The sequence below is a fragment of the Camelus dromedarius genome, chromosome 20, assembly GCF_036321535.1.
Source record: "Camelus dromedarius isolate mCamDro1 chromosome 20, mCamDro1.pat, whole genome shotgun sequence".
Taxonomy (NCBI): Eukaryota; Metazoa; Chordata; class Mammalia; order Artiodactyla; family Camelidae; genus Camelus; species Camelus dromedarius.
Genome location: NC_087455.1, coordinates 2,961,914 through 2,977,664, shown reverse-complemented (window position 1 = coordinate 2,977,664; position 15,751 = coordinate 2,961,914). Strand labels below are relative to the sequence as shown.

General features: G+C 48.9%; 1 protein-coding gene across 2 annotated transcripts in view; it reads right to left on the bottom strand.

Moving 5' to 3' along the window:
• TRAPPC9 (trafficking protein particle complex subunit 9) overlaps positions 1–15,751 on the bottom strand; it is a 404,385-nt gene that overhangs the window by 341,798 nt on the left and 46,836 nt on the right. For both annotated transcript variants that reach the window (XM_064476810.1, XM_064476811.1), the window contains 2 exons: positions 8,856–9,072; positions 4,535–4,678 (listed from right to left, as the gene is read on the bottom strand). In XM_064476810.1, the coding sequence (XP_064332880.1) occupies positions 4,535–4,678; positions 8,856–9,072 (361 nt within the window). The remainder of the gene's footprint in view (positions 1–4,534; positions 4,679–8,855; positions 9,073–15,751) is intronic.

Genomic DNA, 15,751 nt, shown 5'->3' with positions numbered 1-15,751 from the left:
GGGGCCTTGTTCAGCTTTGACCTTCAACAGCCTGGTGGCACCAGAGCACAGGGATGTCAGGGAAGGAACGCCGGGACCCCTCCTCTGGACAAACAGATCCTTTGAAAGGGCCTTTGTTTCCATCTTACAGATGGGATCAGTTCCCTGGCAGGCACTGTTACAAACCTAAGGAGCAGGAGATCCAGGTCTCGGACTGAGCCTAGTCCCTGAGCCGGAGCACAGCACACACTCTTTCCTACACATGCCTTTTTCCCCCAAAACTCATTCCCTCCACCTCTCCCTTATCGTGTGCTAAAACTTGCTCACTCCCAGGGCGGTCCCAGCACTTCCTGCCTCCTAATGAAAGCTCTCACCCTCCCTGGAAGATCCAATCTCTTCCCTCTTCTGGGTTTCCTTAAGACCAAACCCACACAAACAGTCTGGCCAGGGCTACGTGTGACAAGGGGCAGGGGGTGGGGAAAGCGGGAGGGACGAGCCACCTCACGGTTCCTGTCGCTCCTTCAACATCACTCAAACTATGAGCGAATGACACGGTCATCTTAGGGCAAGTTTTACTGAAACGTACCTTCCAAGCAAGTGTCCTGGCGTCCCATTCCCCTCTCCTATAGTATTTCCTGAGTGTCACTGATCATTGTGGTCACTCACTCCACAAAAATTTCCCACACACCTACGACCATTCTAGGCGCTACGAACATACAGTGAGCAAAGCGGAGTCACTGCTTTCTTGGACAGTACGTTCCAGCTGGGGGGGCGCTGGCTGGGGTGGAGAAGACCCCTGAAGGAGAAGTTCTAGACTCTTCTCCGCATGACCCAGGGTTGGCACCAGCAGCCATGGGGCTTCACGCTCCTCCACACGAATGCAGCAGACGAGAGGAAACCCCTCTCCTCCCAGGCAGCTCAGCTTCTTGGCCCGTAACTTGCCCTGATGGCCCCGAGGGGCCTGACTTTCCCAGAGGGGATTTATCGGGAGAGGAATCATAGAATCAACCATCGAGAGTGGGTCAACTCCTCCAAAACTGCCTACCCTGAAGAAGAGTCAGGACACTACTAGAAAATGCAGAGGGAGGCGGATGGGGAGGCCACCCACAGAGACCACCACGGGACAGAGATGGGAAGAATGGCCACGTAAAAGCAGGGGTGAGAGCTTTACTGATGTTCTGAGACAGGAGGGGAAAAAAAAAAAAGGAAACAAAGACTTGACATATTCAAGAAACAAAAGGACGGACAGTGCGGGTCCATCGCAGGGAGCTTCCTACCATCTGTTAACCGCACACGTGTTGGTCTGAGCTAACCCTCTGGAATGTAAAATGTATTTCTCAAAGTTCCAGCAAGTTTCCAATCACAAAGTATGCTAAGGAGATTTATCATAAAATGTTTAAGACAGGTTTTCCTGCAACTTTCAGCTTTAGTTCAGAAATAAGCAAAGCCCTTTGGGGAGGTGTCTGAACTCTTGCAAGCCTGATGCACACCATCAGGTGTGCCACAGAGCAGAATGTGTTTTAGTTGACGACGTACACATCCTTGGGACCAGGGCTACATGCTGGGTTCTAGGCTTGGCTTTGCCCTGAATAATGGGGAGACTTTGGGCAAAGGACTTAATTAGCATCGCAAAGTGTTACAAACCTCAGCACGGAGGCCTGGACACCCTCTGCCTCCCAAGAAATGAGAATCAAATGAGGCGAGAGATAGGGAAGTACCCAGAAGGCTGAAAAAGAGTTTCACATAAAAGAGGCACAGTTAGTAAACAGGCACACAGAAAAAATAGCCAACCTTGCAAGCTACCCAGGAAATACAAATTAAAACAATAAGGCAGCATTCTCTACTTGCTGAATCCGCAGCACCGCTGCTGGCGGTGTAATTAGAGCAATCCTTCCAGAAGGCAATTTCCAGCGTGTTTCAGCGGCAGTGACAACGGTCCCCACGGCTGACCCAATAACCCCACTCCTGATAAACTCTCTCCTGCTCAGACAGCAAAGGCCTGAGGACGCCACGGCATCCTCAAAAGCAGCACCGGTGAGCCCAGCAGAGAGAATTAAAATGAAAGAAAGTATTTGTTACAAATGCGCCCAACAAGGAGCTAAGCACCAGCAGGCGCCCCAACCAGCTGCAAGGTACAGGCTTCCTTCTGAGGTGACGAAACGTAAAACTGCCTGTGGTGACAGGCGCACATTTCTTGAATCTACTGAAAAACTGAAGTGCACATTTTAAACGGGCAAATTGTGTGGTCTGTGAATTAAATCTCAATAAAGTTGTTTTTGAGAAAGGAAAAGAAAGCATTTATTATTAAAGCAAACAGCCGTACGTGGATGCCGACACCTGCCATGAGGTGGCAGGAACAGGAAAAACAGCAAGTCAGACAGAGCCCTGCCTTCAGAGGGCTTGCAGCCTTGGTGGGGAGCTTGTCAATTAAATAAGCGATGAAACCCAGGGGCGACAGTGCTCGAGGGGTCAGCACGTGCTCCAGCAAGAACACTGCAAGGAACCTCAGGGACCAAGCGAGGCGTCACCGCAAACAGCGGAAGTGGCATCTACACTGAGATGTGAAGGATGGAGGATGCCAGCCCAAGGAAGGGAGGAACACGGACAGGGAGAAGGGATGGGGAAGAGGAGAGACATCCAGGTGGATGCGCCACACTTTCTGACCCATTCACTGATCGATGGACACTGGTGAATGGTGTTTTCACTTTGGGGCTATTTCACTTTGGGGCACTTGGGAGCAGCCACGGAGGGTGGGCAGGACAGCAGGTGCCAAGGCCACAGGCTAGACCTGCTGCTGTGTTTGGAGAACTGGCAGCACTTGGGTGGCCAGACCACCAGGGATCCGAGAGCAGAGAAGCCGGGGCTGGAGAGCATCACCGGTGTTCCCGGTGCAGCACGCAGGATCGGGTTTGCATTCACCACCCGAGGAGCTCATCGGTCTCCAGCCACGATGCCACGGAAGCTCGTACCCAGACCCCAGTCAGGACACCTCAGCAGAGATGACCCCACACCAATGACCATAAAAAGTAACACTGTGGCACCTCCAAAGCAAAGCCCATAAATCTTCAAGTTGGTATGTCCATCTGCCAAAACTGAGGACCGTCCTGGGGAACTGAGAGCCTTTTCATGTCAATAGTCGGTCTCCCAACTCGTCTCTGGATTCGCACGTTGTCTGCACACAGTCGAGGGGCTACGTGGTGCAAGGAAGGGCGAGAACCCCCCAGAGTGTGCCGTCTCCACCCCCAAACAGCCAGACAGTTTACAGGCAAGGAGACGGCTAGCAAGACCCCTCCTCGCACCCAGAGTCATTTTTCCCCTCTCCTGGCTGCTCCTCTGTTCCATATTTCATTTCACTGCAGCAATACTTAGAAAGGTTAATCATCAGCTCTGTGAGTGGTACCATGAGCTCTCCAGGAGAAAGGTCACCCAATCAATTAAAATATCTATCATGAAAACAATAACAAACTGCCACACAGTCTGTAACATCCCAGTTGTTCAAAGGAGAAGAGGGAGGCCCAGAAAGAATTTAATCACCCATCTGAGGTTACGGAATCAGTGGCCAGAACCCTTCGTCCTCCTGATTTCCGTCCTTTCCTCGGAAGACTCCAGTTAACCCAACACCACTATACACAGGCCTTTATGGAAACTGTGCTTGTTCAACAGGGTCAAATGTCCCCAGTTTCTCTCCTTCTAAACCCAGTGCCTTTAGATCACTAATTAGTATGACCTCAAATAACCAGCAAGTTCCTTCTGTTGTGACGCTTCCGCAGGGAGGACAGGCACTGACCGCCAGCGCACAAGGGACGAGACCACACCGCGGGAGAACTGGTCCCCTGGGACGCATACAAGGCTGCCAAGAGCAAGTCCAGACCCCGGGAGTTTGCTGACAAGGAGCAGGGGACACGGAGGGGAGGGTGCACAGGCCCTCTGCAGGAAGATGTGTGTTTGTGGGGAAAAGTCCGAGATGGCAGATGAGGCAGGGGGAGGGGAAGCACTCAGGGAAGAGGGGGCAGCCCGTGAGACTGCACGCACCTGCCTGTAAGGAGTGTCGGGGTGGGGTGGTGCCGAGAGAACAGAGCCAGACTGAACAGGCGCTGCCCGGTACCCTGGGCAGGAGGCATTCAGACTGCTAATGAGGAGAGAAGCTGACGGAGGACCGACATGTGGGCACAGACACGCACGGCCCCTGAGGAGTGGAGACAGAAGCTGCCCTCAGGGGGGCAGCGACCAGGAGGGGCAGAGAGGGGCCTGGAGTTAGGTGCCGCGTGCTCACTATGACAATTCACTGAGCGGAGTTCATGTGAACTGTGCACCTCTCCATCTAAAAATTACACTTGGACGTTGATGTTTTATAAAATGCAGGCCAAGGCAAGGGGAGCCCACGCGGGAGGCTGAGAGCAGCGAGCAGAGCGGTGGCGCGTGCTGAGAGGGGCCAGGGAGGGGAGGACGTGGGGGACAGGGAGACTCTCTGCAGGAGGGAGCTGGGAGCACCACCGCCTCCCCGGGCCAGCGACAATGGGGGCCTGCGGCAAGAACAGAGTTTGAAGCCACTCACCTTGATCTGACAAGAAGTCCAGCATGGTCTGTAACAGGAAGGACAGGTGCCTGACCGAGAGAGCCGGGTTCCCCATCCTCCGCGAGGCGTAGACCAGCTCATGAAGCAGACGCATCTGGACGGCGGCCCAGCCTCGGTGCGTGCCTGCAGCAAAACACATGAGACATCAAAACGTCGCAGCAGCGCCTCGGGGCCGAGATCCTTTTTGGAACCACGTCTAATGTGTGCAACTCAGTGATGTCAGGACAAATGCCTCCACTAGCAAACCCAAAGGGCAACAAAAGCACTTCCCCTGTGTACCCCGGAAAAAAATGCTTAAGGGATGTTTGTTCACACGGTTTTGAAAAAGGTTTTATATACTATTTTCTCTTCTGCAAAGGCACAATTTCAAAAATAACTCAGTTTGAAATAATTACAAGGTTAGAACAAAAGATTATGTTTTCAATGGCATGTATTTGTATTATAACATAATTTTTTTTCAAAAGAATACTGATATCTGCTGGGATTTCATTATCAACAACCAAAGTCATGAAACTAAACAGCACAGCATTTCTCTAAAATATAAGAGAAGTAAATAGCTAAATAGAAAAAGAAAGAAAGAAAGAAAGAAAGAAAGAAAGAAAGAAAGAAAGAAAGAAAAAGAAAGAGTAAGAAAGAAAAAGTAAGAAAGAAAGAAAAGAAAGAGGAAAAGGAAAAGGGAAAGAAAGAAAAAGAAAAAGAAAAAAAGAAAAAGAAAAAGTTACCAACAAACTTGCACGGCTGCTCCCTCCAAAATAACTAAGCCCGTGTTCAAAATCAGAGGCAGGGAAGTCGGTTCACAACCATCGAAAAGGATCTCTTTCAGATCACAGGATCTTTAGACTTTCTTGTTCCATGTCCCTTCTAGCAACTATTACTGCTCTTAAAAATTTTCCACCTTAAAATCCTTCCTGAAGGAGACGTGGTAACAGGAATCAAAAACAGTTACCGCACAGGGTTGTGAGTCCAAGGCCCCTGGGGCTTGGAGCAGAAAGGCTGGCGGAAAGGATTTCAGACTCTCGTAGCCCTACTGACCACCTTTCCCACCACCCACCCTTAAAGGCTGACCAATCCCTTCTGTGAATCCCACTGTATCGTGCACATATTCTGTCCCACAGGCATCCTCCAGCAGGTACCGTGAGGCACATAAGCTCCTGTGTTTGTTTCTTCCATCAGTCCTTAACTTCCTTGGGAGCCAGGGCTGTGTCTCATTCACCCAAGTATCCCTAATGCCTAGTGAGATGCCTGACACAGATGGTACTTAACAAGCACAGGGGTCAAGTTGAAAACCCGATGAAAGAAAAGGCCCCCATTTTTCCGACATGCCTACTCTAGTACGTAGGATAAAATGACGTGGTTTCTGGGATTTGCTGTAAAATACTTCAACAAAGGACAAATAAAAGAAAAAGGAAGATATGAATGAAGGAAATACAGCAAAACTTGTAAATGCCTTAACCTGGGTGGTGGGCTCATGGTACTGTTCTTTCTAATTTGTGTATATTTAAATTATTTTATAATAATTTTTAAATTATTAACTGAATAGCAATTATTAATACTTATTGATTGAAATCCTTAGAGCTGACCAAACCTACCCCCACACAAAAACCTTAATGTCCTAGTAGTCTGCCTTACAGAAATGTCTTCCGACAATGACAGGAAAGGAGGCAAAGATCCCGCAGTAAGTCCACGTCATCAGAAGACCACAGGCCAAAAGGAAGTAAGAAATTCTAAAGAAGATGAAGAGGCTGAAATCAATGCCATGACAACCTAGCCCAGAATTCTCAACGACTCAACTTAACTAACCTCAACACCACCACATCAAGAATGGGCCAAATATCACTTTGTAGATTTTCCTACCACAGGCAATTATGATAAGACTGAGTATAAATTTTCTTAACACCAAATAGTGTACAAATCATAACTTCTTTGTGATTCAAACTGCTCATCCTATAAAATCTGAATCTTTTTATTCTTAAGACAGATTTGCAGCATATGACCTAGTGATAAAATTTTCAACTCTCTCGTATTCAAAAACTTCACCAACGTGAGAGTTTATTACATCAACTATTGCTTTTTGGCAAACCCATGTGCCTTGTCACTCTCTTTCACACGAGTTCCTGCAGAAAAGTCAATCCCTTGTTCAGGGCAAGGCTGAGCAAAAGGACTAATCGAAAACTTTCACACACAGCAACACAAGAAGATGAGAATGACCAATAGCAGCCCGCGAAGCTGGCAAACACACACAGTGCCCGTCTGTGTCCAGCCTTGACTTTCCGTAACCAGCGGGGAAATGTCCATTTCAAGAAATAGCCAGAAACATATGTCAGGTCCTGAGAACACAATTTCCCTTTCAGGGTTTAGTGGACTGCCATTTAGTTCTCTGAGAAATGTTTAAAGAGGCCCAGGGCAACAGTGGAGACGGGCTTTAAAGTAGCTTTTATGTCTTACTGGAAATACAGCCAGCTGCGAGTTACCGTTTTTACTTTATATGATCCCACTCTCCTGCCTTACCTCCCCAGCCTCCTTCACAAAATGATGGGAGTGCCCCCTCCCGGATCAGGAGGCTAAGCAGAAAGCACCAAGTCACGTGGAGGTGTGCTTTGCCATTTTATTTTTCAAAAGAAACATGTTTTCTTCATGTGATTTAAAAATTAAGATAACGAAACAAACTCTATTCAATAAATGGCAGCCAACACATGTCACTGTAGCTGCTCATCGGGTTTGGCCCCATGTTACACATATGTACGTGGACACCTGCCATGTGCCGGCTCGGGACACAGTGAATGGGCACAGGGTCTCTGCTCTCACAGGGCACACAGCCTGGTGGGGGAGGCGACATTAAGTCATCGCCCGGTTTTTTTTAATGTACTTAAAATTATGGGAAATGCTATTTAAAAAGAACAACAGGAGTCAACGAAAGAGAAAAAGACAAGGACTACATTTAGGCTGAAGGACAACAGGGGACCTCTTTGAAGAGCTGACGCTCTGCCGAGACCCAAAGGGCAACTGTGGTGCAGCAGGTGAAGGGCAGGGCACACTGATAAAGGGCTGGTACCCAAAATATCCCAGATCTATCAAAACTCAACAAGAAGGATGAACAACCTGATTAAAAGATGAGCAAAAGGCCTGAACACACACCCCATCAAAAAAGATATCCAGATGCCAAAGAAGTCCATGAAGAGATGCTCCACATCACCGGTCATCAGGGGATGCAAATGAAAGCAACGAGGTCCCACTGCACACCTACTAGAACAGACAAAAGCCACCACACCGACGACACCCAGGGCTGGTAAGGATGTGCAGCAACAGGAGCTCCCATTCACCGCTGGTGGGAATGCAGAATGGCCCAGACACTTTGGAAGACAGTCCAGCAGTTTCTTACAAAACTAAACGTACTCCTGCCATACGATCCAGCAACTGCACTCCTTGGTGTTTACTCGATGAAGTGGGAACTTACGTCCACACACAAATCTGCGCGTAGATGTCAATAGAAGCTCTATTCATAATCACCAAAATTTAGAAGCAACTAACATGCCCTTCAGTAGGTGAATGGATAAATATAATAAACTATGGTCCAGCCAGAAAATGGACTATTATTCGGCACTAAAAACAAATGAGCTATTAAGCTGTGAACAGGCATGGAGGAACCTTAAACGCACATCATTAAGTGAAAGGAGCCCATCTGAAAAGGCCATGCAACTGTATGATCCCAACTGTATGGTACTCTGGAAAAGGCAAAACCATACAGACCGAAAAATCAGTGGCTGTCAGGGGTTAGAGGGGAAAGAGCGATGAATAAGGGGGAGCCAGGCATGTTTAGGGCAGGGAAACTGCTCTGTGTGATGCTGTAACGGTGGACGCATGTCATTATGCACTTGTCCAAACCCAGAGTGCACAGCACCAAGAGGAAGCCCTGGTGTCAAGTATGGGCTCTGGGTGATGACGACACGTCAGCATGGGTTCATCCACTGCAGCAAATGCACACGCCGGTGCGGGTGTCGATGACGGGGAGGCTGTGGGGACAAACTGCAGCCCGCACACCAAGTCCGGCCTGGCTGCTGCTGTGAGTGTAGCTGCCGGCCTGCAGACGGCCTGGCCGCTCCTGCATCTCAGCAGCAGGGCCGAGCAGCTGCACCAGAGACCCGGGACCCAGACCCTGAAATACTCACTCCCCAGCCCTGGACAGAAAAAGTCTGCTGAGCCCTGCTCTACACGAATCCGAATGCACCTTGATTAGACAGGCAGCGCAGGGCCCAAGCCAGGCACGACTCACAGGGCTGAAATGACATTTTAGTTCCAGCACCTTTGTTGAAGTCCTGCGGATCCAGCGACAGACTGTAGCCAGGAAGCGTCTCCAGAAGGAGCTTGTAGCAGGCCCTCCAGCCGGGCTCCGAGATGCTGGGGGCCACGCACTGCATGGCGGCCACGCGCTTGAAGAAGGCGGACTTGCGGTGGAAGCCGATCAACTCGTAGAGCTCGGAGAGGACGCTGTACCGCTGAATCTTCTCCTCCTCGGACAGCTGGAGCACAGGGAGAAAAGCAACAAGCATCTGAAAGAGACTTGCCAGCGAAAAAGGACACGTGGAAAAGGCTTGTCCATAAAATAGAGGCCCGGTGACACAGGGAGGAAGAGGAAGGTCGAGTTAGCGCGCCGACGGGGCCGGATCCAGAAACACAGGGAAGCAGCGCCACGCAGAAGCTCCAAGCCCCCTCTGGGCCCCACCTCTCCAGCCTGTATTCCCTGAAACAAAGGTATCTGCCTCCTACAGGTGAGATGCAGAGAAAGGAAAGAGAAAAGGGAAGGGAAAGGAAAGGAACAGCAGCTCATGCAGACCCCAGGGCTTGGGCAGAACTTTCATCAAATACCCAACTTCTCAAAACACAGAATATACAGTAACAGACTAATATGATGATAACAACTTCTGTTTTTAAGCACCAACCACATGCCAGCAAACGCAGTGCCCCTCACTGAATCATTACAATAATCCCAGAAACTGTTACTACCCCAGCTCACAGGCACAGAAATCTGAAACTCAGGGAGGTATTACCATCCTGGACAAAATCCCACAGCCCATGAGTGTCAGGGGCAAGACCTGAGTCTGGGGTGGGGCTCTGCTTACCGCCCGGTGCCCCCTCCCCACGCACAGCTACCTTTCCAGAGGAGGGACAGCTAGAACCTCGCTGCCACCAAGGCCACCCTATGTAAGGGGGCCGTTAACTCTCTCACATCCCTGACAAAATATGTGTTTCCCCGATGTTTCTGTGTGAACAGAAGCACAGCTTGCACAGAAGCATCGTCCGGAAGCCCTCCCATCCACCCCTCTTCCCCACGTCCACTGCCACGCCCACCCTGGGCCCTCATGAGCTCCCACCTAGAAGCCTCATCTCAGTCGTCTTCCTCCCAGCTCTCTCCTTCCTTAACCTGTCCACAAGCAGCTGCCAGACAAGCAGTCCTGAGGTGCGGTGCAGAGCCCATCACCCCGCCTCAGAGACGCTCAGAACCCACTCGGAACTACACCATGGAACCCAAATGCCCTCAGCACGCCAGGCCCTCCTGAGTGAGCCCCACTCTGCCTGTGTGACTCTGGGTCCCACTGCCGACCTCTGACCTGTCCAAATGGAACCGCTCTAATTCATGTGTTTTCTCATTCTGTCAACACATGTTTATTGAATGCCTTCTCCGTGGCCACTACAGCTGTGGCTGGGGACACAGCAGGGAACAAAACTGGCAAAGACCCCTGCCCTCAGGGAAGATGACAGCACATAAGTGAACAAAGAAATGAAACCATGACTACCATGAAACCATGATGAAATGTACCCTGAGGGCAGACTACCCTTTACCTAGGGAATAAAAAGGAATTGACCAGGCAGAGATGCCCCAGGTAGAACCAGGAAATCCTGGGCCTCCCACTTCAGCTCCCAGCCAGCTGTCTGTCTGTCTTCTTCTTGCCACCCCCCCCCCCCGCACTTCCAGGTCTGACTCCTTCAAAGGTCCCTTCAGAGGCTGCCTCTCCAACAGCCCTGTCCCCACACCCTGCAGCTGCCGCTTCCTGCCTGAAGTTCTCAGAACCACTCTGGACCCCACAGTGTCATTTCTCTCCTGTCCAGTCCTGCTCACGTCTGCCTGGGCGGCAGCAGCATTTCACACGCACACATCCGTGCGGGGCATCGCCGCCGCTGCACGCACTCGCCGGCACTTGACGTCAGCAGTCTTTCTCCGTTTAGCCAGTCAGTGGCTCTGATTTGTGTCTCCCTGACAGCTAGCGAGGCTGAACACTTTTTCACAAGATGACTGGCTACTTCTGGATCTTCCTTCGCAAAGCGTTCAAACCTCCCGATCACTGTTTAATTAGGTCATCTGTATTACTGAGTTGTAGCTCTTTATATGTTCTGCATGTAAGTCCTTAGTCATGTATAAATGTCTTCTCCCAGTCTGCTGCCCATTTATTTTCCAAAGGGGGTCTTCTGATAAGCAGAAATTGTTGATTAACTCAATTTATAAATTTTTTTTCTATGGTTAATGCTTTCTGTGTCCTTATCTAAGAAACCTTGGCCCACCCCGAGGTCCCAAACATAATCTTCTATGTTTTCTTACAGAACTTTTATGTTTAGGTAGAGGATTCGTGGATATGCCACTTTGAGAAGGACACAGCCTCTGCTTCCCAGAAGAGCACAGAACAGCTGCAGAGAGAGGAGCCGGTGCAGTGAGGTGCCAGGCACAGGCCGAGGACTGAGGAGAGCTACACAGGAGAGGCCGAAGTCCTGCATGCCTTTGTCACAAACCTGGAAACTCCCAGGCCTTTGACTGCACCCCTTGTTGCCAAATGTGGTAAAAGATGTTGGGAGAGAGAAAACAAACAGTGGTCCCAGCATTCTCATATTCAAAATTACACCAATTTTCCACATATGTGTATCAAAACAGTTTGCAAAGAATGTAATTTTCTTTCCTAGACTGCAAAGCAGGATTACAAGGTTTGCACCGAGGGCCTTACTTGTAAAACATCTGCTAACGTAACTGGATCCACCTTCAGTTGTAATCATCCAAAGAGAAGGAGGGAAAAAAAGAAAACCAAGTTAAATAAGATCCAGTCCCTTCATGGGTTACGAGGTCATGGAGGAGACGGACAAGCTGGTAATGAGTCACTCTGCCGAGATCGCCGGGCCGGGGAGCGGGATGGATGGTGAGATGTGTGACGCAGCAGCAGCTGTGCCAGCGCTCCTAGGCAGGCACCTAAAAGGCACTTCGACCAGGTGTTAATCACCTGCACTCACGTACTCATCACCTGACACACGTTAACGAGAAACGAAAACTATAAATGGTCAATACCCTTGGTGGGCATGCCGTCCCAAGAGCAAAGTCACAGTTTGACTGCTGGTCATCCCGGTTCCCTGGGGTTTATTCTAGGAGAACCTTAAGCACCACTCCTCAGGCCTCACGAAGTGCTGCCTACTTGTCTCATCTTTGGCTCAGGGACAGAGCACATTCACGTGCACTTTAATGACTGCACAGGTTTGACTGTCTTTCTCGGGGTTCACCTTTCCATTCTGAAGAGTCCTGAGTCCATCCTACAGAGAGCTATTCCCTCCAATGACAACTCATGGAGCCTGCAATTAAAAGCCAGCCAAGAACAAGACTGTCCCCACCCTGCACTGCCTTCTTAATCTCTCCTGGCTGACTGCAACAGACCCACACCTCCCTCCACCAAGCTCCCGAGTGTCGTAGGTGTGTCTCCAAACAGAAAGCAAGGTCCATAAAAGAGAAGACAACTCCAGTCACCTCTGAATTCCTAGCATACAGTAATATCAATAGACAGAATTATGATTATGGCTTCTTTCCTTTAAAAATCCTTTTGGTTATTTAAGTGAGACCTTGGAGGAGAGGCAAGGTTGTTTGCTTGGGTTCCAACATCGTGACCCAGGAGCCCCTGGGGGCCTTTTTCGTATTGACTGTTCACTGATTCATTCCAAACACAACTGCTCGTTCCAGGAGGAGCCTTGCTTTTCCGCCAGGAGTCTGTGGTCACTCTCACGCCAGAGCAGCTTTAAACTCAACCCTTGGTTTGGTCTGCTTTGGATTTTTTTCCCTTCCAACAAAAATCAAGAGCTTCCTTACTTTCTTGTTTCGAGGAGTAGGATTTTTTTCTAGTTCACCCTTTAGTAAACCAGGCTCCTCAGGCGGGTCTTGGCCTACACGGGATCGGCCATCCAACTCCCAGTGTGAGAGGCCCGGGGCTCACCTCCTGACCTCCTGTCAGGGCAACTGAAACCCAGTTCAGGAGCCAGCCGGCACCGGTGGCTTCCAGGGCTCGCTTACCTCCCAGAACTCCTGCTTTCCGGTTTGTCTTGCCCACTGAGGATTTCCCCTTATTTTCTTGCCAATTAGCTACGCAGCTTGAAAGATGAGAAAGAAAGGTTTTATTTCTTCACCAGCATTTTAAAGAAACTTGTGCAGTGAAGGCTGTTATAGCTCCTAGAGCCCTGTGTCGCCAGGATGGAAAACACACGAGATATTTTCTAAACTTGCGTATCATCTGAATTTTTCCTTTTCTTTTGTTTTCTTAATTGCTAACAGACATTTTTTAATTAAAAAAATAATTAAGGCCCTAAACAGAACAGAGCCTTGGGGGGACATACAAAATTAAAGGGCAAAGCCAGAAAAATGAGAAGATAATCTACAAGGTTAATAAAATACACACACTGCGGATGGGATCAGCAGTTCTCAGTAACAGTTAACCAAAGCGTGACCACGAGGTAAGATGTCTCTCTTGTCAGGAAACAGCCAACATAACACAGAATTAAAATAAGAAACAAAAATTCTAAGTCTGGCAATGTATAGAAGGCTACCAATTAAGTGTGTCTCCTTCCTGGGAGAGAAGGAGGCTCGCTAGCTCTTTACTGTGGAAACTGCGTCCAGGAAAGGGCGGTAAAGTGAACTCTGTAAATATCCAATTAGCCAAGTAAGTGACGCATAAAGAGGTGTGAGTTTTGATGACACAGGTGATACTGCTATTCACTTGTCCTGTAAAGTACATCTTCACGCTCAGTGATCAATACCTCGGGGTCCTCACGGATCGGATCACAGGAAAATGCACAGCCTGGGCCCAGGAGTCCTCCGTGAGCTCGTGACACTGCACTTAGATGTGTCAAAGGCACCTCCAACTCCACCTGTGCAGAGCTGACTTCACAGTACTCCTCGCACAGCCGTCCTGCCCAGGGCCCCTGGTCGGGGGGCGAGGTCCCTCTGCATCTCCCGGCTCACTCTCATCACTCACAGACATGCCTGGACCCCTCCCTCACAGCCCGGATTTACTCAGTCACCAAGCCCCACCACCCACACCTGCCCCACCAGGTACTCACTGACACTCACTCAGCACTGACTCTGTGCCGGGGACCACGCTGCACACTGTGCACACGTTATCTCACTGGATCTTCACAACTGTCCTGGGAAGTGGGTACATTACTGTTCCAACTGATAAAGATAAATTCCGCTGTTTCACTCATTCTCCCTTGAGTGAGTCGTCCAAAGCGACATGGCTGCTGAGCTACAAACCTGGGACTGAAAACCATTTGAAAATTGAAAACTGCTACATCTCACAGCCACCCTGGTCTGACTCATTACATCACCTCCTGCAGAGCCTTCTAAATGCTTCCAAGCATTCCACAAGCGTAAGAGCGATCTATTCGAGAACCCACTCCCCTACTTAAACTCTGTCAGCACCGGTCCACTGCCCTTAGGGCAAAGCCCCGCAGGGACGGAACACAGCCGCACGGCCTGGGCCTCTCAGCCTCTCGCGGCCGCCCTCCCCGCCCACCACGAAGCTCTACACTGATGTGCCGGGACGAGGACGCCAACTCCCTGTAACCCGGAACTCGCCTCACTCAGACAGCAGTCACGAGCACCCTCTTCAACGCTGACTCTCAGAAAACCGTTTTCTCAGGATGAACCAAGACCTTTTTCTTTATGACTTCCATTCATCGATAATGAACTCCCCCCAAAAGAGAGAAGACCTAATTCTCAGTCTTCTTATCTGTAAAGTGGGAATAATATGGATGTATGTGAGATTTTCAGAGAAACAATACACAAGAAAGGCTGGGGAACAAGCACTCAATACATGCTTACTTACTATTAATAAGAACACATTCCATCCCAGGAACCTTAAATCAATGCTTTATGGCTTTGTCCAGCAGACTACTGGCAAACTATTTACTGAACTCATTTTAGCAGGTCACCAGGAGTGTATGAGAAAAGGTTAGCACTGACTTCGGTTACAGCTGCAGCCACCAGCACTACGGGGGGAGCCGGCTTCATCTCGTAAGTGTTGTTTGACCATTTAGTTAGTCATTGAATAAAGACAGGTGTTCTTCAGTCAAAGCTCCTGAAACATAAATCTTTTCAAAGATTAAAGCAAATTAGGTTTCAAGTACAACACTCTCACTGGAAATTGTTTTGAAAAGGACAGCCTTAGCTAGCTCCTCTGCACATCCAAAGGGCATCTTCTTAAAGCACCTGACTAAATAGACCCAAAGGATTGTTTAAAAGAAACTAAGATGAAGCCATCATCCTGAATAAGCTCTCAGTATCATCTGCACAGCACCCCACCACAGGCAAAACAATGAATCTGGAATCTGGACCCCGCCCCCCGACTATATGCAGTAAATAAAAATTAACTCAAAATGGACCACAGATATAAATGCAAAAACTAAACCCATAAAATTCCTAAGAGAAGACATAGTAAATCTTCGTGGTCTTGGGATAGGCTACGGTTTCCGAGATACAATACTAGGAGTACAAGTGATAACAGAAAAAAACAGATAAACTGGACTTCATTAAAATTAAAACCTTTTGTGCTGCAAAGGAAATCACCAAGAAACTGAAATGACAACCCGCAGAATAGGAGAAAAATTTTGCAAAGCAGGTATCTGATGAGAGACTAGTACCCAGGATATATAACAAATGCTTACAAATTAACAACACAAACGAAACAGACCCAATTTAAAAATTTGCCAAGGATTTAAATAGAGATACAAATGGCCAATAAGCACATGAAAAGATGCTCAGCATCACTAGCCAAATCAAAACCAAAATGAGTATCATTTTACACCCACTAAGATGGTCATAACCAAAAAATGGACAGTAACAAGTGCTGGTGAGGATGTCGAGAAAGAGGAACCCTCATACACGGCCAGTAGAAATGGACA